This window comes from Bombina bombina, chromosome 1 (assembly GCF_027579735.1).
Source record: "Bombina bombina isolate aBomBom1 chromosome 1, aBomBom1.pri, whole genome shotgun sequence".
NCBI classification, from domain to species: domain Eukaryota; kingdom Metazoa; phylum Chordata; class Amphibia; order Anura; family Bombinatoridae; genus Bombina; species Bombina bombina.
The window spans coordinates 847,425,945-847,450,944 of record NC_069499.1 but is presented as its reverse complement, the minus strand read 5'-3'; the positions used below and the strand labels follow the sequence as shown (position 1 = coordinate 847,450,944).

Below are 25,000 nucleotides of genomic sequence, written 5' to 3'. Positions count from 1 at the left end.
ACAAAACTTTCCAAGATAGTAACTTAATATCTATGGAATGTAGAGGTTCAAACGGAACCCCCTGAAGAACTGAAAGAACTAGATTTAGACTCCATGGAGGAGCCACAGGTCTGTAGACAGGCTTGATTCTGACTAAAGCCTGCACAAACTCCTGAACATCTGGCATTGCTGCCAGACGTTTGTGTAACAAAACAGACAGAGCTGATATCTGTCCTTTTAAGGAACTAGCTGACAAACCTTTCTCCAATCCTTCTTGGAGAAAATCTAAAATCCTTGGAATCCTAATCTTACTCCATGAGTAACCCTTGGATTCGCACCAACAAAGATATTTCCGCCATATCTTAAGGTAAATTTTCCTAGTGACAGGCTTTCTAGCCTGAATCAGGGTATCTATAACTGAATCCGAAAACCCACGCTTAGCTAGTATCAAGCGTTCAATCTCCAAGCAGTCAGTTGCAGAGAGACTAGGTTTGGATGTACGAATGGACCTTGAATTAGAAGGTCCTGCCTCAAAGGTAGCTTCCATGGTGGAACCGATGACATATTCACCAGGTCTGCATACCAGGTCCTGCGTGGCCACGCAGGAGCTATCAGAATTACCGAAGCCTTCTCCTGTTTGATCCTGGCTACTAGCCGTGGGAGAAGAGGAAACGGTGGAAAGACATAAGCTAGATTGAACGACCAAGGCGCTGCTAAGGCATCTACCAGTGTCGCCTTGGGATCCCTGGACCTGGACCCGCAACATGGAACTTTTGAGTTCTGACGTGACGCCATCAGATCCAGATCCGGAATGCCCCATAGTTGAGTTAACTGGGCAAAAACCTCCGGGTGAAGTTCCCACTGCCCCGGATGGAAAGTCTGACGACTCAGATAATCCGCTTCCCAGTTGTCCACTCCTGGGATGTGAATTGCTGATAGGTGGCAGGAGCGATCCTCTGCCCATTTGATGATCTTGGATACCTCTCTCATCGCCAGGGAACTCTTCGTTCCCCCCTGATGATTGATGTACGCTACAGTCGTCATGTTGTCCGACTGAATCTGATGAATCTGGCCTCCGCTAGTTGAGGCCATGCCTGGAGTGCATTGAATATCGCTCTCAATTCCAATATGTTTATCGGGAGAAGAGATTCTTCCCGAGACCATAGACCCTGAGCCTTCAGGGACTCCCAGACCGCGCCCCAGCCCAAAAGACTGGCTTCGGTCGTGACGATGATCCACTCCGGTCTGCGGAAACTCATTCCCTGAGACAGGTGATCTAGAGACAGCCACCAGAGGAGTGAGTCTCTGGTTTTCTGGTCCATTTGAATCTGGGGAGACAAGTCTGCATAATCCCCATTCCACTGTTTGAGCATGCACAGTTGCAATGGTCTTAAATGAATTCGAGCAAAAGGAACCACGTCCATTGCCGCAACCATTAGTCCTATTACCTCCATGCACTGAGCTATGGAGGGCTGAGGAATGGATTGAGGAACTCGACAAGCGTTCAGAAGCTTTAACTTCCTGACCTCTGTCAGAAAGATCTTCATTTTTACGGAGTCTATTATTGTTCCCAGAAAGGGAACCCTTGTGGACGGGGACAGGGAACTTTTTTCTATGTTCACCTTCCACCCGTGAGATCTGAGAAAGGCTAAAACAATGTCTGTATGAGCCCTTGCTTTGGGAAGGGACGACGCTTGTATTAGAATGTCGTCTAGGTAAGGTGCTACTGCAATGCCCCTCGGCCTTAGCACCGCTAGAAGGGACCCTAGCACCTTTGTGAAAATTCTGGGAACAGTGGCTAAACCGTAATGTTTGTCCAGAAAGGCGAACCTCAGGAACTGATGGTGATCTTTGTGGATAGGAATATGCAGGTACGCATCCTTTAAGTCCACGGTAGTCATGTATTGACCCTCCTGGATCGTTGATAAAATTGTCCGAATGGTTTCCATTTTGAATGATGGAACTCTTAGGAATTTGTTTAGAATTTTTAAGTCCAGAATTGGCCTGAAAGTTCCTTCTTTTTGGGGAACTACAAACAGGTTTGAGTAAAAACCCAGTCCTTGTTCTGCTGTTGGAGCTGGGTGTATCACTCCCATCTTTAATAGGTCTTCTATGCAACGTAAGAATGCCTGTCTCTTTATCTGGTCTAAAGATAAGCGAGACCTGTGGAACCTTCCCCTTGGAGGAAGGTTCTTGAACTCTAGAAGATACCCCTGAGAAACAATTTCTAGTGCCCAGGGGTCCGGAACATCTCTTGCCCAAGCCTGAGCAAAGAGAGAAAGTCTGCCCCCTACTAGATCCGGTCCCGGGTCGGGGGCTACCCCTTCATGCTGTCTTGGTAGCAGCAGCAGGCTTCTTGGCCTGTTTGCCCTTCTTCCAGCCTTGCAATGGCTTCCATGCTGGTTTGGGCTGGGATGCGTTACCCTCTAGCCTAATGGCTGTAGAGGTGGAAGTTGGTCCGTTCCTGAAATTGCGAAAGGAACGAATATTAGACTTATTTTTAGCCTTGAAAGGTCTATCCTGTGGAAGGGCATGGCCCTTTCCCCCAGTGATATCTGAAATAATTTCCTTCAACTCTGGCCCAAATAGGGTCTTACCCTTGAAAGGAATATTAAGTAATTTTGTTTTGGACAACACATCCGCCGACCAAGACTTTAACCAAAGCGCTCTGCGCGCCACAATTGCAAAACCAGAATTTTTCGCCGCTAATTTAGCTAACTGGAAAGCGGCGTCTGTAATGAAAGAATTAGCCAACTTCAGGGCGTGAATTCTGTCCATGACTTCATCATAAGAAGTCTCCTTTTGGAGCGAGTATTCTAGTTCCTCAAACCAAAAAGCCATTGCAGTGGTTACAGGAATAATGCAAGAAATTGGTTGAAGAAGAAAACCCTGTTGATCAAAGATTTTCTTAAGTAAACCTTCTAATTTTTTATCCATAGGATCTTTGAAAGCGCAACTGTCTTCTATTGGTATACTCGTGCGCTTAGCTAGCGTTGAAACTGCCCCCTCTACCTTAGGGACCATCTGCCATGCGTCCCTTCTAGGGTCAACAATTGGGAACATTTTCTTAAATATAGGAGGGGGAACAAAGGGTACACCTGGCTTCTCCCACTCCTTAGTCACGATATCCGCCACCCTCTTAGGTATCGGAAATGCATCAGTGTGTACTGGGACCTCTAAGAATTTGTCCATTTTACACAATTTTTCAGGGATCACCAAAGGATCACAATCATCAAGTGTAGCTAGGACCTCCTTAAGTAGGGCGCGGAGGTGTTCTAGCTTAAATTTAAATGCTATGGCATCAGGCTCTGCCTGCTGAGAAACTTTCCCTGTGTCAGAAATTTCACCCTCAGACAGGCCCTCCCTCACCGCCAAGTCAGATTGATGTGAGGGCACTACAGATAAATTATCCTCTGCGTCAGCTTGCTCATTTTCTGTGTTCAAAACTGAGCAATCACGCTTCCTAGGAAAAGCTGGCAGTTTGGATAACTGTTGCATAGTAATCGCAATTGGTGCGTTAGATGTACTGGGCATCGCTTGCGCGGGCATAGCTGGTGTTGACACAGAAGGGGAGGATAGCGAGCTATCTTCACACCCTTCAGCTAAAGAATCATCTTGGGCTATATCTTTAAGTATAATTGTACGGTCCTTAAGCTGTTTGGACGCTATAGCACATTTCACACATAAATTTAATGGGGGAACCACCTTGGCCTTTGAACATAGACTATCTGAAGGTTCAGACATGTTTAACAGACTTAAAAGTAACTTCAATGCAATAAAATTTATTTTTGACAAAAAACGTTACTGTCTCTTTAAATAATGAAAGTGCACACTTTATTACTGAAACATCAAAAAACCATCAAAAACACATCCGATTTTTATGAAATTTTCAACACAGTGTCATAATGCTTTGAAAAGGTTGCACGCAAATTTTCAGACCAATTAACCCCTTAATGCCCAAACCGGAGCTAATAACAGCAGTTAACCGGTTAACACACTACAGTACTCTGCCACAGCTTGCCCTGTGGCTTTTACCTTCCTTAGGGTTATTTTGGTAAGAATATAAGCCTCCCTGGAGCCCTTCCTGATGCCTCCGGACTCCCCACGTGAAGCTGCATGAACTGGCTAGTCAAAACAAGCGCACAATTGAGGCGCGAAAATGAGGCTTCCTTCCTCTGCATACGAGAGTGGAGGGGCCTTTCTGACTAGATTAGGTGTCCAACTAAGTGCCAGGCACAAATTAATCCCCAAAAGTGTTTTAAGTTGATAAAAAAACACCTATTTAAGTTGAAAACTTGCTAAAAAGCAATCGATTAGCCCACAATAGTGTCAACCAGCATAAGCCCTTAAAATAAGCCATCCTTTTATTGCTGAATCTAATAACAATGGCTTACCTATCCCAGAGGGAATTTCTGACAGTCTTCTAGCATTACTGGGTCTTGTTAGAAAAATGACTGATCATACCTGAAGCAGTTAAGCCTGCAAACTGTTCCCCCCAACTGATGTTATCTGGTTTCAACAGTCCTGCGTGGGAACAGCAATGGATTTTAGTTACTAAATGAGCCATTAAGTGCTATGATAGATACCCTTCTACAACCCATTGTACTGGGCCTCAAGAGCTATATTAGAGATACCACTGATTTTATCAGACAGATAGAACAAGTGGAATGGCAGGACAATTATTGTATTGTGACCATTGATGTTGTATCTCTCTATACCTCGATCCCCCATGAAAAGGGCATTATGGCCATACAGTCATGTCTTGAGACATATACAGATTATGATACTGGACTCAGGGAGTTCATTTTAAGGTCAATTGAATTCCTATTGACTCACAATTTTTTCCTATTTGAGGGGGATTATTATCGCCAAAGACAGGGGACAGCCATGGGAGCAAAATTTGCACCCACTTATGCCAACCTATTTTTAGGTTGGTGGGAGCTGTCCCGTGTCTTTGGCGATGGTAATCCCTTCAAAGAACACATTATACATTATGGTCGCTATATTGACGACCTGGTGTTCATTTTCAATGGGAATGATTCAATGGTTAATGACTTCTTTACATATCTCTCTGACAACCAGCATAATCTTCGTTTTACCATGAATATGAGTAGAACAGAGATGCCTTTCCTTGATGTTCTTATTAAACCAAACACAAATGAATGTCGTGTAGAAGTAGAACTATATAGGAAAGAGAGTGCAGGTAATACTCTGCTAATGGCCAAATCTAGTCACCCAAGACATGTAATAAAGGCAAACCCCAAGGGCCAATATATGAGGACGAAGAGAAATTGCAGCACGGAAAGTGCATACGAGGTGCATTCTGAGAGAACCACTGAGCGGTTCCTGGAAAGGGGATATAAAATTGATGACTTGAAGGAAGCAAAGACCAAAGTGGATGATATGACAAGGCAAGATTTGATTACATATAAGACTCAGAAAAAGGTTAATTACCAGCAGAAACCAGTATTCATTACGGCCTATAGCAAAGAATATGATAATATTTGTCAAATAATTAAGAAATCCCTCCCCATACTTAGGGTAGATGACACCATGGATAAGATAGTGGAAGGGGGATGTAAATTTGTAACAAGGAAATCTAGGACTCTGGCGAATATTCTTTCTCCGTCTATGCTCCCCACAGTTGCCAGTGAAAACTGGTTAACTCTGAAGAAAGGTTTCTTCCACTGTGGCAGTAGAAGGTGCATTTCATGCACCCATGCCACACTGGGGGATACGTTCAAATCTACCGATAATGAAAAATCCTTTCATATAAAGGAATACATTAATTGTAATACATCTTACGTGATTTATCTACTCACGTGCAAACAATGCAACATTAAATATGTTGGCCAGACGACCAGACCCCTCAAAACAAGGTTCCTGGAGCATCTGAGATCCATCAGTGATGAGGACTCGGATGCTCCAGTTGCCTTACATTTCAAGTCTGAACATAATGGCAATAGTAAACTACTATGCTTTCAGGGTATTGAGCACGTGAAAAGACCACCTAGAGGAGGCAATAGATTAAAACTCCTGAGTCAAAGGGAGGTCTATTGGATTTTCCAACTGAATACGAGGGTCCCTAAAGGGTTAAACTCAGATTGGGACATTAAACTCTATGTGGATTGAATCTATGTAACAATTGGAGAAGAGGGTATTATTTAATAATAATTACTTTTGGTGAAATATAATTGTGGAGTATTCATTATTGAAACCTAAGTTTCACCTTGACTTCCATAATATCATAAATTTCAAATGAAAAACTATGACCCTTTATTATTGGTAATACAATAATTTTATCTTATAATAGGCCTCATCTATTTAGATATTAGGTAATTTTTTGGAGGTTTATTAAATATGTTATACATATGTTGATCATTTATGGCCTTTTAGGTGACTCAAAGAGAAAAATGATTTTCTAAAAATTAATTGAAGTAAGCCAATTGATCCATAGAATGTAATACATATTAGTGTCTCTCTGTATATTCTGTTTTCACACTGGCTTACCTTTTATTTATTGTTTACAATGAACTCAAATGAATGTACATGAATTACCCTCCATTTTCTTACTTTAATCTGACTTGCCTTTAAACACCTGTGTTAGGGGAGTGGTTACTGCCTTTATTAAGGGAGAGTTTTCAGGTTTTGTCAGAGGTCACTGAAGAAGTGAGAACTACGAAACGCATTTGACCTGTACCTTGTGTTGGCGTGTATGCCTTTTTATGTGCTATCAAACTAATAAAAGAAGCTTTTTATTGCTTATTGGTGCCGGTTCGTTTTTTGGCATTTCACCCTGACCGATCCATTTGAGTGCAAGGATTCTGGCTACTCTTTACCTTGTTGATTTCTCAGGGAATCCGGTGAAATTTCCCTGTACTATCCGTTTGCACCTGTTGAACCGGAATCTTCCTTCCCGGCTTTAGCTCCCGTGGGGAGCGCTGAAGAGGAAACACAGAGCGGTGCTGCTGAGATAGCAGTGAAGACAGCGCGGCACGCTGGGTGAGTGCACACACATCTCTGACAGAAGCGTTTACCAAAGGAATTTGTCTACCTGAAGCAGTTAAGCCTGCAAACTGTTCCCCCCAACTGATGTTATCTGGTTTCAACAGTCCTGCGTGGGAACAGCAATGGATTTTAGTTACTGGTGCTAAAATCATAGTCCTCTTAGCAGAAATCTTCTTCACTTTCTGCTGCAGAGTAAATAGTACAAGCCGGCACTATTTTAAAATAACAAACTCTTGATAGAAGAAATAAAAAACTACAACTAACACCACATACTCTTTACCACCCCCGGGGAGATGCTACTAGTTAGAGCGGCAAAGAGAATGACTGGGGCGGCGGAGCCTGAGGGGAGCTATATGGACAGCTTTGCTGTGTGCTCTCTTTGCCACTTCCTGTAGGGATTGAGAATATCCCCACAAGTAAGGATGAAGTCGTGGACCGGATACACCAATGTAGGAGAAATGTGATTTAGCCTCACCCTAATATAACTTCAATGACCAATTACTTATTACAGTTTTAAAATAATTATTAAGATTCTCTTAAATATTTAAAAAATAATAATCAAAAGCTGAAGTTTAGTATCTGCTTTCAGCTCATTAAATAGAAATATGGACAGATTACACCTGTACACAATATTAAACTCATCTGTCGTACAATGGCCTTTGGCATAATAGTGAGAGTATCCTATGACTATTATTATGTGCCGCAGCTAATATTCCTGCCGACTATCCCTTTACATAGTCCTAAGTGCACTAAAGGTAGCTCTTTAGCTGCCAAACAACAGATTTTAAGGACATGTAACCTCTAACAATGTTTTACTCTAACCACTGCTTATCTGACCCCCCAAACACAATTAAACCCATCATCACACAGTACACTACAAAACACTTTAACTTTCTTGCCCCAAAATATCCACTGCAAATATCCACTTCAAAATACTTTGCAAAACCCCTACCACACTTTATAGCTAACTATGCTGACAAAGAGGGACCAAAAGTACAGTGCTTCTCAGAGGGATGTATTTGTGTTAATGATTATGGTTAATTATCCAATGGTTTTACCTCATGGAAAATCCTTCAAAGGCCCTCTGTAATCGGATTCTGATTAATAAATACCTGCTGGTAAGACTGCAAGCTGTTCATCTGGTGAACTGCTTTTGCAATGCCGCCCCCTGCAGATTTACGGCCAATGGGGGTGTGAATCATCCAAATCGTATCCAATCAGGATAATTGCAGTCTGCCACCTCAGAGATGGCGGACTTATGTTTCTGGTGAGCCTGAAGGCTCGCGCGGAAACAGCTGCATGATAAATAAAATATTATTACCAGCACAGATATCTACCAATCAATCATAATAAGCATGATTGTGACCAATGAGTGTTGCTGATTAGGAGAGGTTCTCACAATCATTTGGAAAGCAGCAAATTAAAATATATCTGATTTGTTGTGACCTAGTGAGATATATTTACAAATAAGTTACAGTATCTCATCTACTCACGTGCAAACAATGCAACATTAAATATGTTGGCCAGACGACCAGACCCCTCAAAACAAGGTTCCTGGAGCATCTGAGATCCATCAGTGATGAGGACTCGGATGCTCCAGTTGCCTTACATTTCAAGTCTGAACATAATGGCAATAGTAAACTACTATGCTTTCAGGGTATTGAGCACGTGAAAAGACCACCTAGAGGAGGCAATAGATTAAAACTCCTGAGTCAAAGGGAGGTCTATTGGATTTTCCAACTGAATACGAGGGTCCCTAAAGGGTTAAACTCAGATTGGGACATTAAACTCTATGTGGATTGAATCTATGTAACAATTGGAGAAGAGGGTATTATTTAATAATAATTACTTTTGGTGAAATATAATTGTGGAGTATTCATTATTGAAACCTAAGTTTCACCTTGACTTCCATAATATCATAAATTTCAAATGAAAAACTATGACCCTTTATTATTGGTAATACAATAATTTTATCTTATAATAGGCCTCATCTATTTAGATATTAGGTAATTTTTTGGAGGTTTATTAAATATGTTATACATATGTTGATCATTTATGGCCTTTTAGGTGACTCAAAGAGAAAAATGATTTTCTAAAAATTAATTGAAGTAAGCCAATTGATCCATAGAATGTAATACATATTAGTGTCTCTCTGTATATTCTGTTTTCACACTGGCTTACCTTTTATTTATTGTTTACAATGAACTCAAATGAATGTACATGAATTACCCTCCATTTTCTTACTTTAATCTGACTTGCCTTTAAACACCTGTGTTAGGGGAGTGGTTACTGCCTTTATTAAGGGAGAGTTTTCAGGTTTTGTCAGAGGTCACTGAAGAAGTGAGAACTACGAAACGCATTTGACCTGTACCTTGTGTTGGCGTGTATGCCTTTTTATGTGCTATCAAACTAATAAAAGAAGCTTTTTATTGCTTATTGGTGCCGGTTCGTTTTTTGGCATTTCACCCTGACCGATCCATTTGAGTGCAAGGATTCTGGCTACTCTTTACCTTGTTGATTTCTCAGGGAATCCGGTGAAATTTCCCTGTACTATCCGTTTGCACCTGTTGAACCGGAACCTTCCTTCCCGGCTTTAGCTCCCGTGGGGAGCGCTGAAGAGGAAACACAGAGCGGTGCTGCTGAGATAGCAGTGAAGACAGCGCGGCACGCTGGGTGAGTGCACACACATCTCTGACAGAAGCGTTTACCAAAGGAATTTGTCTACCTGAAGCAGTTAAGCCTGCAAACTGTTCCCCCCAACTGATGTTATCTGGTTTCAACAGTCCTGCGTGGGAACAGCAATGGATTTTAGTTACTGGTGCTAAAATCATAGTCCTCTTAGCAGAAATCTTCTTCACTTTCTGCTGCAGAGTAAATAGTACAAGCCGGCACTATTTTAAAATAACAAACTCTTGATAGAAGAAATAAAAAACTACAACTAACACCACATACTCTTTACCACCCCCGGGGAGATGCTACTAGTTAGAGCGGCAAAGAGAATGACTGGGGCGGCGGAGCCTGAGGGGAGCTATATGGACAGCTTTGCTGTGTGCTCTCTTTGCCACTTCCTGTAGGGATTGAGAATATCCCCACAAGTAAGGATGAAGTCGTGGACCGGATACACCAATGTAGGAGAAATGTGATTTAGCCTCACCCTAATATAACTTCAATGACCAATTACTTATTACATTTTTAAAATAATTATTAAGATTCTCTTAAATATTTAAAAAATAATAATCAAAAGCTGAAGTTTAGTATCTGCTTTCAGCTCATTAAATAGAAATATGGACAGATTACACCTGTACACAATATTAAACTCATCTGTCGTACAATGGCCTTTGGCATAATAGTGAGAGTATCCTATGACTATTATTATGTGCCGCAGCTAATATTCCTGCCGACTATCCCTTTACATAGTCCTAAGTGCACTAAAGGTAGCTCTTTAGCTGCCAAACAACAGATTTTAAGGACATGTAACCTCTAACAATGTTTTACTCTAACCACTGCTTATCTGACCCCCCCAAACACAATTAAACCCATCATCACACAGTACACTACAAAACACTTTAACTTTCTTGCCCCAAAATATCCACTGCAAATATCCACTGCAAAATACTTTGCAAAACCCCTACCACACTTTATAGCTAACTATGCTGACAAAGAGGGAGCAAAAGTACAGTGCTTCTCAGAGGGATGTATTTGTGTTAATGATTATGGTTAATTATCCAATGGTTTTACCTCATGGAAAATCCTTCAAAGGCCCTCTGTAATCGGATTCTGATTAATAAATACCTGCTGGTAAGACTGCAAGCTGTTCATCTGGTGAACTGCTTTTGCAATGCCGCCCCCTGCAGATTTACGGCCAATGGGGGTGTGAATCATCCAAATCGTATCCAATCAGGATAATTGCAGTCTGCCACCTCAGAGATGGCGGACTTATGTTTCTGGTGAGCCTGAAGGCTCGCGCGGAAACAGCTGCATGATAAATAAAATATTATTACCAGCACAGATATCTACCAATCAATCATAATAAGCATGATTGTGACCAATGAGTGTTGCTGATTAGGAGAGGTTCTCACAATCATTTGGAAAGCAGCAAATTAAAATATATCTGATTTGTTGTGACCTAGGGAGATATATTTACAAATAAGTTACAGTATCTCACAAAAGTGAGTACACCCCTCACATTTTTGTAAATATTTTATTATATATTTTCATGTGACAACACTGAAGAAATGACACGTTGCTACAATGTAAAGTTGTGAGTGTACAGCCTGTGTAACAGTGTAAATTTGCTGTCCCCTCAAAATAATTCAACACACAGCCATTAATGTCTAAACCGTTGGCAACAAAAGTGAGTACACCCCTAAGTGGAAATGTCCAAATTGGGCCCAATTAGCTATTTACCCTAACCCTGTGTCATGTGACTTGTTAGTGTTACAAGGTCTCAGGTGTAAATGTGGAGCAGGTGTGTTAAATTTTGGTGTTATCGCTCTCATACTTGTCACTGGAAATTCAACATGGCACCTCATGGCAAAGAACTCTCTGAGGATCTGAAAAAAAGAATTGTTGCTCTACATAAAGATGGCCTAGGCTATAAGAAGATTGCAAAGACCCTGAAACTGAGCTGCAGCACGGTGGGCAAGACCATACAGCGGTTTCACAGGACATGTTTCATTTAGAACAGGCCTCGCCATGGTCGTCCAAAGAAGTTGAGTGCATGTTCTTAGCATCATATCCAGAGGTTGTCTTTGGGAAATATAAGTATGAGTGCTGCCAGCATTGCTGCAGAGGTTTAAAGGGTGGGGGGGGGGTCTGCCTGTCAGTGCTCAGACCATACGCTGCACACTGCATCAAATTGTTCTGCATGGCTGTCGTCCCAGAAGTAAGCTTCTTCTAAAGATGATGCACAAGAAAGCCTGCAAACAGTTTGCTGAAGACAAGTAGACTAAGGACATGGATTACTAGAACCATGTCCTGTGGTCCGATGAGACCAAGATAAACTTATTTGGTTCAGATGGTGTCAAGCGTGTGTAGCGGCATCCAGGTGAGTACAAAAACAAGTGTGTCTTGCCTACAGTCAAGCATGGTGGTGGGAGTGTCATGGTCTGGGCCTGCATGAGTGCTGCCGGCACTGGGGAGCTACAGTTCACTGATGGAACCATGAATGCCTACATGTACTGTGACATACTGAAGCAGAGCATGAACCCCTCCCTTCAGAGACTGGGCCGCAGGGCAGTTATCCAACATGATAACGACCCCAAACACACCTCCAAGACGACCACTGCCTTGCTAAGGAAGCTGAGGGTAAAGGTGATGGACTGACCAAGCTTGTCTCCAGACCTAAACCCTATTGAGCATCTGTGGGGCATCCTCAAATGGAATGTGGGGGAGCACAAGGTCTCTAACATCCACCAGCTCCGTGATGTTGTCATGGAGGAGTGAAAGAGGACTCCAGTGGCAACCTGTGAAGCTCTGGTGAACTCCATGCCGAAGAGGGTTAAAGCAGTGCTGGAAAATAATGGTAGCCACACAAAATGGGCCCAATTTGGACATTTCCACTTAGGGGTGTACTCACATTTGTTGCCGACGGTTTAGACATTAATGGCTGTGTGTTGAGTTATTTTGAGGGGACAGCAAATTTACACTGTTATACAGGATGTACACTCACTACTTTACATTGTAGCAAATTGTCATTTCTTCATTGTTGTCACATGAAAAGATATAATAAAATATTTACAAAAATGTGAGGGGTGTACTCGCTTTTGTGAGATACTGTATATATAATAGAGTCCCAGTTCTCCTAATATTTTTAATGGGACATCTGCTCATGTAACTTTTATATTATTTGTAAACATGTGTTACACGTACAAACCCGCAAGAATGATGGCATGAGAGGTAATGAGGGGTTTGTGATGCTATGAGAGCTGTGACATACACATTATTTTTGAGACGCTGCAAGGGCTTAATGTTTATAGGAACAGTTCTGTTCCACACACACACACACACACACGTACATTTGCCTACTTGTAGGTATTTGTGTAGAGGAGGTAAGTAGAGTGCTCCTCACTGTCGGATTCTGCGACCACATGCGCACTTTGTGGTTGCAAAATCCAATTACAGGCTCAGCTATTCTGTCAGATTTTGCAACCGCTGACGTGTGTGCTCATGAATGCGGTGACATCACATGGGTCACAGAATCTAACAGAACACAGGAAGAGTTGGGGAAGGGAATACACAGTGAGGATGGTCTGGCAGGAGTGCTGGACATTCAGGGAATATATAAAAGTCAGTTTAACCCTTGAATAGCTGGATAAAGTAAATTTCTGGGGAACCAAATTGTATGGCAATAGGCTTCCTATGAGATTTGGTTTCCTGTAGCCAAAAAAAGTATAGGGAGAGAAAAAAACAGTAAGGATGGTCTGGCAGGAGTGTTGGGCAATCATGGTAAGCAGATACAAGTCAGTTTAACCCTTAAAATGCTGGATAAACCATATTTCTGAGGGTCACAGAATCTGATGGCGATGGGCTTCCTATGAGATGAAGTTTCCTGTGGTCAGGAAGCGTATGGGGAGATAAAAAAAACAGTGAGGATGGTGTGGTCTGGCAGAAGTGTTGAGCACTCATGGATAGTTGATACAAGTCAGTTTAACCTCTGAATTGCTGGATAAACCATATTTCTGAGGGACATAAAATATAATGGCAATAGACTTTCTATCAGATTCTGTTTCTCCTGGTCAGAAAGAATGCATGGAGGAAAAAAAAACAGTGAGGATGGACTATTCGTAAAGGTAGGAGTGTTGTGTTAGGAAATAAAGATTAGAAATCATTTTAAAGCTTGAAAAGCTGATAAAAAATAATAAACTGCACTATGTTGACTGTGAGATTGATTTGCCTGCGGCACTCATTGAAAAATCACCCACATGTTCAGCAAGAGAGCTGAAATATTAGTGACATTTGCTTATTTACTACTCAGTGTTTGTATTTAAAGGGACAGTTTACTCAAAAATGTTCTCCCCTTTAATTTGTTCCCAAGAATCCCATTTACCTGCTGGAGTGTATTAAATTGTTTCCAAGTATTTCCTGTTACGGTACCAACAGGATACCAAGGGTTAATACCAGATGGAAGATGCCCTGAATGTGAGATCAGGAACTCACAACCCAGCTAATTCCCCCCTCAAACATGAGACCAGGCTCCACATTGAAGGTTAAAACAGAATGCACTTTATTGAAGGCTATATGCCCAGTATTTATGCAGGTCTGACCCCAGATCGGGGGTTGAAAGAATATTGTACATTAGATAGAGGGAAAACGCCCTTTGACATGATACAATAGAATTACATTACTTAAGCAGATAAACAATTTAGTCTTTCTTATCACTTGGGCGTCTGCTCTCTGGATGTGATTAAACAATGTGAATGTTTATCACTAAACTTAATTACAGTACACAATAGCTGAGGCTAGCAACCTCGTCTTTAGAAAATAGCTTCTTAAAGCTGAAGTTAACTCTTTCAGTACTGACAGAAGGGTCTGTCACATAGCTCCCCCCTTGTGGAACACTCCAGCAGACCCGGCTTGACCCTTTGGCGGGTCAACCTGGGGATGACCGGACTAGGAGGTGGTAGGCATGTCAGTTTGCCAGGACAATCCATCTGTATTCCCGTTATGAGAGAGAATTCCTGCCCGTATAAATAAGGGTTCAACTTCTTCAGTGCCCAGACTAGGGCTAAACAGTCCTTCAAAATCTCATCGGCTTCTTTACGTGGTTTTTGTACCTGCTCTTTATAGGTATCCACAATCCCTTCATACTGACATAGGGTGCCCTTGAGTTGCTGCACCTCACTATGAGCCAGCATCAGCTTCTCCTCCAGTGTCGCTAAGTTTGTCGTTAATGTTTCATGTTCCACTCTCAAGCTGGTGTTTTCTGCAGTCTGTCGGTGCAGTTTGTCTAGCAGAGATTCACGTTCTAAACGCGCTTTTTCCTCTGCGCTCCTCTTCTCTCCCGCTAGCACTGTTACGTGATTGTTTAACGTGACCATTTTATTCTCTACTTGACTCTTCTCCTTCATCAGCGCATTGTAACGGGACTTCCACGTATCAATAGCGGATAGAGATTTACTGAACTCAGCGTCCTGGGGCTTAGCAGCAGGTGGGTCAGTCTCTGCTGCAAGGATCTGGGCACGGGTAGTCACAGGGTTAACATCAGCGGGACCCATATGAGCGTAGGCAGAAACAAGGGGGGCCAAGTTATTTCCAAGGAGAACATCAGCTGGTAAGTCCTTCATGACCCCCACATTCACAGGTCTAGCGCCCACTCCCCAATCCAAATGTACCCTGGCAACAGGTAGGCGGAACACAGAGCCCCCTGCTACCCTCACAGCCACAGTGTCTCCAGTGTGCTGTTTCTCAGACACCAAGTTCTTTTGAAGCAAGGTCATGGTAGCACCAGTATCCCGTAGACCACTGACCTCCTTCCCATTCACTTTAACCAGTTGCTGGTTATTCCGGTGGGCAGCTTGCACAAGGTCTGCTTCATGTAGGATGCCCCAGCATTCTTCCACCTCTTCGCAGTGGGCCGCAGGCTGAGGGTTACGTGGGATTCCGCCGGCGGGTCTTCTCCAGAACTGTGCTTGGTTCGCTGCATTTAGGGGACACTCTGGTCTTTTGTGCCCAAGTTGCTTACATCCAAAGCACCAAATAGGCTGTGAGTAGCCCCGTGAATTGAACCGGGCTCTCTGAGGGTAGTTCGTGGCGGAAGGCGGTGTGGTATAGCGGTGCGCCGGGGGTTGGTAACTGGCAGCTGCTGGGGTGACTGGGGGTCTGTACTCCACTCTAGCAGGGAGCTTAGTGGTAGCAGTGTCCAGTTTGCGGGCATCCGTATACTCATCTGCCAGGCGAGCAGCTTCATGCAGGGTGGAGGGTTTACGGTCCCGAACCCACTCTCTAACTCCTGCTGATAACTTGTCAAAGCAATGTTCCAACAGGAATAGCTGCAGCACCTCTTCCCTAGACACGGCTTGGCCCCCCGCCATCCAGTGAGATGCTGTGCGGTGCACCTTACATGCCCACTCAACATAGGAATCACCAGCTAATTTAACAGTGTCTCTGAACCGCCTCCGGTATGCCTCCGGTGTAACCGCATACCTGGAGAGCAGAGCCTCTTTTACAGTATTATAATCCCCGACTTCCTCATCTGGAATGGCCCGAAAAGCCTTCCTGGCCCGGCCAGATAATTTTCCGGATAATATCGTGACCCAGTCCTCTGCGGGTACCTTGTGTAGTGCACATTGCCTCTCAAAATCCGCAAGGTACCCATCAATCTCTCCTTCTGTTTCCAGGAAGTTTTTAAAAGCTGCAAAATTTACTTTTCCCTTTTCCACTGGGGTTGCTGTGACTTGGGCAGCTGCAGCGCCGCTTTGGCGAAGTAGGTTGGCCTCCACAGCTGCTATGACCCGGTCGATAATTTCGGCAGATGGGTTGGGGCCATAATATACCAGTCTTATTTTAACCGCCCGATCAAAGCTTGCTTCTTCGGGGGTTCTGTCTGATATGCTGGGCCCATTGGTTCCTTCGGTCCCTGGTACTCCTTCCATCTTAGTCAGTGTTGTAATAATCCCCCTCTTCCTGAGGTTACTGGCTTGTGTAGTTGCTCTTCTGGGCGATAAGGATCATCCCGTCGCTTGCCACCAATGTTACGGTACCAACAGGATACCAAGGGTTAATACCAGATGGAAGATGCCCTGAATGTGAGATCAGCAACAAACAACGCAGTTAATTCCCCCCTCAAACATGAGACCAGGCTCCACATTGAAGGTTAAAACAGAATGCACTTTATTGAAGGCTATATGCACAGTATTTATGCAGGTCTGACCCCAGATAGGGGGTGAAAGAATATTGTACATTAGAGAGAGGGAAAACGCCCTTTGACATGATACAATAGAATTACATTACTTAAGCAGATAAACAATTTAGTCTTTCTTATCACTTGGGCGTCTGCTCTCTGGATGTGATTAAACAACGTGAATGTTTATCACTAAACTTAATTACAGTACACAATAGCTGAGGCTAGCAACCTTGTCTTTAGAAAATAACTTTGTTCAGCTTTAAGAAGCTAACTCTTTCAGTACTGACAGAAGGGTCTGTCACATTTCCTTTACCCTTATATTCGCATTTTAAATAGTTGAGCCTGTGGTATCCCCACCTATTCTGAAAGTTTCTGGCCTTAGGTCCAAGCTATAGATTAGCTGTGTAAACACAACCAGCAGAAGAAATTATACTCCCAATGGGGTATAGAAGAGATAAGGTAATAAAATGTTAATTGTTTTTATTGTTCTCTCCAAGTATTGGTCTTTGGTTTTTGGACAGATAAAAGATAAAGAAGCAGGTAGGTATATGTAAACAATGTGATAAAGCAATGAGATCTGATTATACCTACAATCTCAACCCATTTTATTAGGTTGTGGCTTCAAAACACAAAATCAGTTATTTCATATACACAAATAAGCCTTAAAAAGCTCAATCTCATAAATTGTATACTCTGCAGTTGGCAAAAAAAAAAGTAATTAGAAATACTTTGTTTCAGTAGGCAGCCTTACAAATATATGCCTTGTCATTGACTCAGCAGATGTGCTCAGCTAGCTCCCAGTAGTGTATTATTTTTTAAACAAAGAATATACAGAGAATGAAACACGTGATAACAAAAGTAAATTGGAAAGACTTTGTTCATTAGGCAGCTTTACAAATATATGCCTTGTCATTGACTCAACAAATGTGCTCAGCTAGCTCCCAGTAGTGTATTACATTTTTCAACAAATGTGCTCAGCTATCTCCCAGTAGTGTATTACTGTTTTCATCAAAGGATATAAAGAGAATGAAACAAATGTGTTCAGCTAGCTCCCAGTATTGTATTATTATTTTTTTCCCCATCCACGGATATAGAGAATTAAAAAATGTTTGCCTCAGCTAGCTCCCAGTAGTGTTTTTTTTTAAACAAAGGATATACAGTGAATGAAACAAATGTAATACAAGTAGTATCATTATTTTATTAATCTGTATTTCATGAATATTACAACCTGTTTCATGTATTTGAGTATTTAAACATTTTTGTGCAGCAGTAAAAGTATTGTGGTTTTTTTTTTAACAGAGCTCACAATCAATCGTTATGCATTGAAAAGATATTACATGAAGAGTGTGAAACGCTACATACGTAGATAAAAGCAGCAGAAAAAGCTGTGGAGATAGGCGGGGGCTGTTTCTCATGCACGCTCACAGAGACCCTGATTTACAGAGGGAACATAAATATTTATGAGGAGGAGGCAGGAGAGTGGGAGTAGCTGCAGTGGGGGGCGAAGCTCCGAATGTAGCCGAGGTGCAGGGGAAACGGCTGGCCAATGGCCATGGGGATCAACCATTTCTTATACAACACCGTGCTCAGTATACATTACATTGTCTCTGAAAGGCTGCTTAGTGGATTACAGATATATCACCGTAATACATGCAAAATCCAGCGGACTTTGTCAATAAAATAATGCTAGGCTAGACTGCCCATGAAAATCATGGCGCGTCGTTTTAGAGGCATAATTAAAAAGTGCGGTGACGTCGCATCGTGCGACTATCTACACTGAGAAATTGACGATAACAGATGCTGTATACTTTTTAAGTCAGACGCCTGCGAAGTGCGAATGTATACGTAGGTATAATAATAAAGTAAGACGAATGTATGCGTAGGTATAATGATAAAGTAAGACGAATGTATGCGTAGGTATATTGATAAAATACAAATGTGAGAGGGCTCTGCCATTTCCAGTATGTTGCCTATAAAGCTATAACAGGAAAAGCTGCGGTTGAGGAAGAGGGGAGAATCCTGATGCAGTGAGCAGGTTTTGCTGTAATAATGACTAGAACATGGTGGTATGAGGGAAATTTTGGTGGTCAGCGGCGACTGATGTGCAAAAAGTGCAGCTAAAAATGTGAGCAGCGGTAATTGTAAGGTGACTGAGTTGGTCAGAGAAGGTTTAGGAAGAGTGCAATAGTTCTTTGTAAAACAAACTGCGGAGATGGTCAAGGATTGTTGTGAGAAAGAAGTGGCATAATGAAAAAAAAGAGGAGGCTGGGAAGAGGGTTTGGAGTTTAAGCTTGGTCTATGGATGATAATAGATTGATATATATGGAGTAGAAAAAGAGACCTTACAACAGGACTGATGTCATTTTAAACCTGTTTAATCACTTAGGGTGGTATCCCCTTAAAAGTGAAACAGAACACTATTGTTGTATAGATAATTTACATCAAAATATTCATATATTCTGAAAACAATTACCCAATAAGGATATAACAGTAACATTAAAACATACATATATCAGAGAGAAGTATTAGGGATAAGCCATATACATGTTCCAAAAAAACCTACTGATGGCTTAGAAGCTGTACAATGATTTTCTGCATACTTGGTGAAGGGAAGACACTTGGCAAAACCCCAATTATGTGCCCTTAGTGGTGATTTTAGGCATACTGCTAACATGAAGAACTAGAAAAACAGATCATGTCAGGCCACTTTCAATCAGTAACCATTGCAAGCCAGCTAGAGGTTGAAATGATTATGACTACATATAGGAGGTTCATTTTGAATATCCATTACTTGTAATTGTCAGCCAGGGAAAGCATCTTCTCTACATTAGGGTTAGTGGAACAAAGTTTCTGGAGGTGTTCCTCAGAGAGGGTAAAATCAGCGTTAGGCTCCCAAAATGCTGATCTTTTATTCTCCTCCTCTGCAAATTCAGAGGCAACTGCTCCTGGTGTATCTAAATTGTGCATTCTTTGATGGAAGGAACATAATACTCAAATGCTAAATCACTTGAAAGTGATGCAGCCTAGCTGTAGAAAGCTAACAAGAAAATATCACCTGAACATCTCTATGTAAAATATGAAGATATTTTATCTCAAAATGTCTTTAGCTTACAAGAGTAAGTGCTCTGGTAACAGTTATTCTTCAGCCACTGTCCAGCTTCAAGTTGACCCCCCGCCCCACATAATAGACAATCAGCAGTGTTGAGGTCATGCTATGATTTGCTTTGATCTCATGAGATTGCATAGTAAACTTCCTTAAAGGGATATAAAGCACCAAAAATGTTATTGTTTATATTGTTTAAAGGACCAGTCAACACAGTAGATTTGCATAATCAACAAATGTAAGATAACAAGACAATGCAATAGCACTTAGTCTGAACTTCAAATGAGTAGTAGATTTTTTTTCTGACAATTTTAAAAGTTATGTCATTTTCCACTCCCCCTGTACCATGTGACAGCCATCAGCCAATCACAAGTGCATACACGTACCGTGTGACAGCCATCAGCCAATCACAAGTGCATACACGTACCATGTGACAGCCATCAGCCATTCACAAATGCATACATACTTATTCTTGCACATGCTCAGTAGGAGCTGGTGACTCAAAAAGTTTAAATATAAAAAGACTGTGCACATTTAGTTAATTGAAGTTAATTGGAAAGTTGTTTAAAATAGCATCTCTATCTGAATAATGAAAGTTTAATTTTGATTGAGTGTCCCTTTAAAAAGATAGATAATCCCTTTATTTACCATTCCCCAGTTTTGCATAACCAACACTTATAGAAATATACTTTTTACCTCTGTAATTACCTTGTATCTAAGCTTCTACAGACTGCCTCCTTATCTAAAATCTTTTGACTGACTCGCATTTCAGGCAGTTGGTGCTGACTCTTAAATAACGCCATGTGCATGAGCACAATGTTAGATATATGGAACACATGAACTAACACCCTCTAGCTGTGAAAAAGTTTCAAATGCATTAATATAAGAGGCGCCCGTCAAGGGCTTAGAAATTAGCATATGAGCCTCTTAGGTTTAGTCTTCAACTAAGTAAACCAAGATAACTAAGCAAATTTGATGATAAAAGTAAATTATAAAGTTGTTTACAATTACATGCCCTATCTGAATCATGAATGTTTAATTTGGACTTTACTATCTCTTTAAATTGAATAGGTAAATAACATGACTGTGCCTGCACATGCCTGCTGCTCGCTCCCTTGCAAGTCCTGGGACTAGTATCCTGCTGCTTAAAGTCTTTACAATGGGGTGTGAATACTTAGGATATTTTGAGGAAAATATCTTCCTTTTAAACATAGAGATGCTCAGGTGATATTTTCTAGTTGTCTTTCCACAGTTATGCTGCATCACTTTCAAGTTATTACCAGACATATATATTGCAATCATAGTAAAACTCCCCTAGCAGGTACCATATTTCAGCCTGATATCTACTATGCTAAGATATAGTTTTGGGTCCCTGTACAGACTGATGCCCAGGACCCAGAAAAAAAAGACAAAAAAACAAGCATCTTTTTGGAAGCAGGTCCAGTTTCAGCATGACAGTCTGCAATAAAAAAGAGCAGTGTTTAAAGGGACAGTCTACAATATAATTGTTATTGTTTTAAAAGATACATAATCCCTTTATTACCCATTCCCAAGTTTTTCATAACCAACACAGTTATATTAATATACTTTTTACCTCTGTGATTACCTTGTATCTAAGAACCTTCTGACAGCCCCTGATCACATGACTGTGACTATTTATTATCTATTGACTTGCATTTAGCATTGTGTTAAATCTTAAATAACTTTCTGTGCCTGAACACAGTGTTATCTATATGACCCACATGAAGCAATTTAAAAAGCATGGGATAAGAGACAGCCCTCAAGGGCTTATAAATTAGCATATGAGCCTACCTAGGTTTAGTTTCAACTAAGAATACCAAGAGGAAAAAGCAAATTTGACGATAAAAGTAAATTGAAAAGTTGATAAAAATTACATGTCTTATCTGAATAATGAAAGTTTAATTTTGACTAGACTGTCCCTTTAAGACAAAGTTCCCAGAAATAAGGGGATTTGGAAGAGGGTGCACGGCTTTATTGCAGCAATTACTGTAAGTCTCTTGAGTTCCTGCACCTTTTAAAAGATCAGGTCCAGGGTCAATTTTATAGACATGCAAGTTTGAGTCCTACCTTAAAGGGATACTAAACCCAATTTTTTTTTCTTTCGTGATTCAGATATAACATGCAATTTTAAGCAACTTTTTAATTTACTTCTACTATCAATTTTTCTTCGTTTTCTTTCTTTCTTCATTTAAAAAGCAGAAATTTAAAGCTTAGGAGCCAGCCCATTTCAGTTTCAGCACCCTGGAGAGCACTAGCTTATTGGTGGCTACATTTAGCAAACCAATAAGCAAGCATAACCCAGGTTCTGAACCAAAAATGGTCTGGCCCAGTCAACACAGTAGATTTGCATAATCAACAAATGCAAGATAACAAGACAATGCAATAGCACTTAGTCTGAACTTCAAATGAATAGTAGATTTTTTTCTAACAATTTTAAAAGGTTATGTCTATTTCCACTCCCCCTGTACCATGTGACAGCCATCAGCCAATCACAAATGCATACACATACCATGTGACAGCCATCAGCCAATCACAAATGCATACACGTTTAGCTGATGATTCAAAAAGTTTAAATATAAAAAGACTGTGCACATTTTGTTAATGGGAGTCAATTGGAAAGTTGTTTAAAATTGCATGCTTTATCTGAATAATGAAAGTTTAATTTTGACTTGAGTGTCCCTTTAAGCATTTACGTTCCTGCTTTTTAAATAAAGATAGCAAGAGAACAAAGAAAAATTGATAATAGGAGTAAATTAGAAAGTTGCTTAAAATTGCATGCTCAATCTGAATAATTAAAGGGAAAAATGGTTTAGTGCCCCTTTAAGTGCAGTAGAATTATATATATGCTGTATTTCTTAGGATTTTGAGTTGGAAGTAGGTTTTATGATCTGTTTTAGACCTGCAAAAGGGTCACAAGATTATTTGATTATACATTACGCAGACTGCCAAGTATCTTAGAACTTTTCAATATGTAACTGTAACTGGCATATTTTCCTCTTTTACTTTTCATTTAATTTGGCACTATTTAGAAGACATTATCTTCATTTTCTTCTTAAAATAAGTCGGTCTCCCATATTTTTGTAGGTGTTACTCTTAATCTTATTTGAAAAAGTTGCTGACCTTTTAACAAGATGAAGAAATACAAGAAGCAGATGGCTGAGCAGTTCTTGAGTCATGCCCTAGGAATCATCTACCTGCTGACTGGAGAGGTGAGAGTTACTTGGTATTGTCCTAACAATGAAATCTCTTATCTTCTTGCTACTGAGTGAAATGGAACAGTAAGAAAATGACTACATTATCACAGGATAACCTTTTTGTTGCATAATGTGTAAACCTGGTTTGTAGAGGATTTCATATTTAAAGGGATACTAAAGCCATTTTTTTTCTTTTCATGATTCAGATAGAGCAGTTAATTTTAAGCAACTTTCTAATTTACAACTATTATCATTTCTTCTCTTGCTATGTTTATTTGAAAAAGCAGGAATCTAAGCTAAGAAGCTGGCCAATTTTTGGTTCAGCACTTTGGATAGTGCTTGCTGATTGGTGGCTACATGTAGCCACCAATCAGCAAGCACAACCCAGGTGCTGAACCAAAATTGGGCTGGCTCGTAAACTTACTTTGTTGCTTTTAAAATAAAGATAGCAAGAGAACGAAGACAAATTGATAATAGGAGTAAATTAGAAAGTTGCTTAACATTGCATGCTTATCTGAATCATGAAATAAAAAAATTGGGTTTAGTATCCCTTTAAATCCCTAAGGTACCAATAACCTTGTGAAAATTGAAATTAGTTGTTGGCCAGCACATCTTTTGTTTGTGATATGGTGAAGTAGCTCCATTATTTCCAATTGACTAATTCTTACTACACTTTAAAGGAAGATTGTCCGTCAGAGATGTTTAGTAATTTCACTATTTTGCACTGGTCTGATTTCCTTAAAGGGACATGAAACGCAAATTTTTTCTTTCATGATTTAGAAAGAGCATACAATTTTAAACAACTTTCTAATTTACTTCTATTATCTATTTTGCTTCATTCTCTTGCTATTCTTTGCTGAAAAGCATATCTAGATATGCTTAGTAGCTGCTGATTGGTAGCTGCACATAGCTGCCTCCTGTGATTGGTTCACTGTGTGCATCGCTATTTCTTCATTAAAGTATATCTAAAGAATAAAGCAAATTAGGTAATAGAAGTAAATTGGAATGTTGTTTAAAATTATATTCTCTACCTTATTCATGAAAGAAAATGTTTGGTTATAGTGTACCTTTAACTCCTGTGATGCTCTTTTCTAGATATGGAAATATTGCGGTATATCAGTGCTCAATTTTTTAGGAAGAAAGTGCAACACACAATTCTCTGTGCTGGAAATAGCTGAATGCCACAGTCCATGTCTATTCTTTGCTTCATATAAATTGGGCTTATTTTAAGTCCCTTAAACTTAGGAGACATATTTGCAGTTTATATAGTTTAGGTGTAGTGACTTCATTACATTTTAGCACAAGAGTATATCGTACAAATTAGCCTAATTTTGTGGCTGGATATTTAAAGAATAATTCACTAAAGAGAGAGTTTTTAATCCTTTTATGTACAGTCGATTGGATTGTAATATTTGTTTTCTTTCACCTTGCAGGAATACACGATTGTGAAAAAGAATCCCCCCCGCAATAACATTAATCAGCTAAATGCAGAGGTGAGCACTGCCAGAGAATACATTGTATCATATTCAGGGCAAAATTATTCACGCTACTCCCCAAGCTGTATTTCATGGCCTGTATGTATTATCCTACATTTCTTTCTGTCTCTGCATGTTCCCCAAAATATTTATATTTCAGATGCCTGTAAAGTGTGATGACATTGCAGTGTATTTCTCTATGGAGGAATGGAAGTATGTAGAAGGACACAAGGAGATTTACAAAGACGTCTTGATCGAGAATCACCAGACACTAAGGAGTTTTGAAATCTCGACACATGAGAACCCAGGTAACTGTTTTCTCATGTAGAAAGTATGTCAGATATTTCAGCCAAGAAATGGTTTAAAAACTCAAAAA

At 40.6% G+C, this 25,000-nt stretch overlaps 1 protein-coding gene across 1 annotated transcript in view; it reads left to right on the top strand.

Moving 5' to 3' along the window:
* LOC128661312 (uncharacterized) overlaps positions 1–25,000 on the top strand; it is a 178,010-nt gene that overhangs the window by 121,202 nt on the left and 31,808 nt on the right. Inside the window, exons 13-16 of the mRNA XM_053715583.1 lie at positions 5,062–5,976; positions 23,087–23,164; positions 24,583–24,642; positions 24,785–24,932. Of these exons, the coding sequence (XP_053571558.1) occupies positions 5,062–5,976; positions 23,087–23,164; positions 24,583–24,642; positions 24,785–24,932 (1,201 nt within the window). The remainder of the gene's footprint in view (positions 1–5,061; positions 5,977–23,086; positions 23,165–24,582; positions 24,643–24,784; positions 24,933–25,000) is intronic.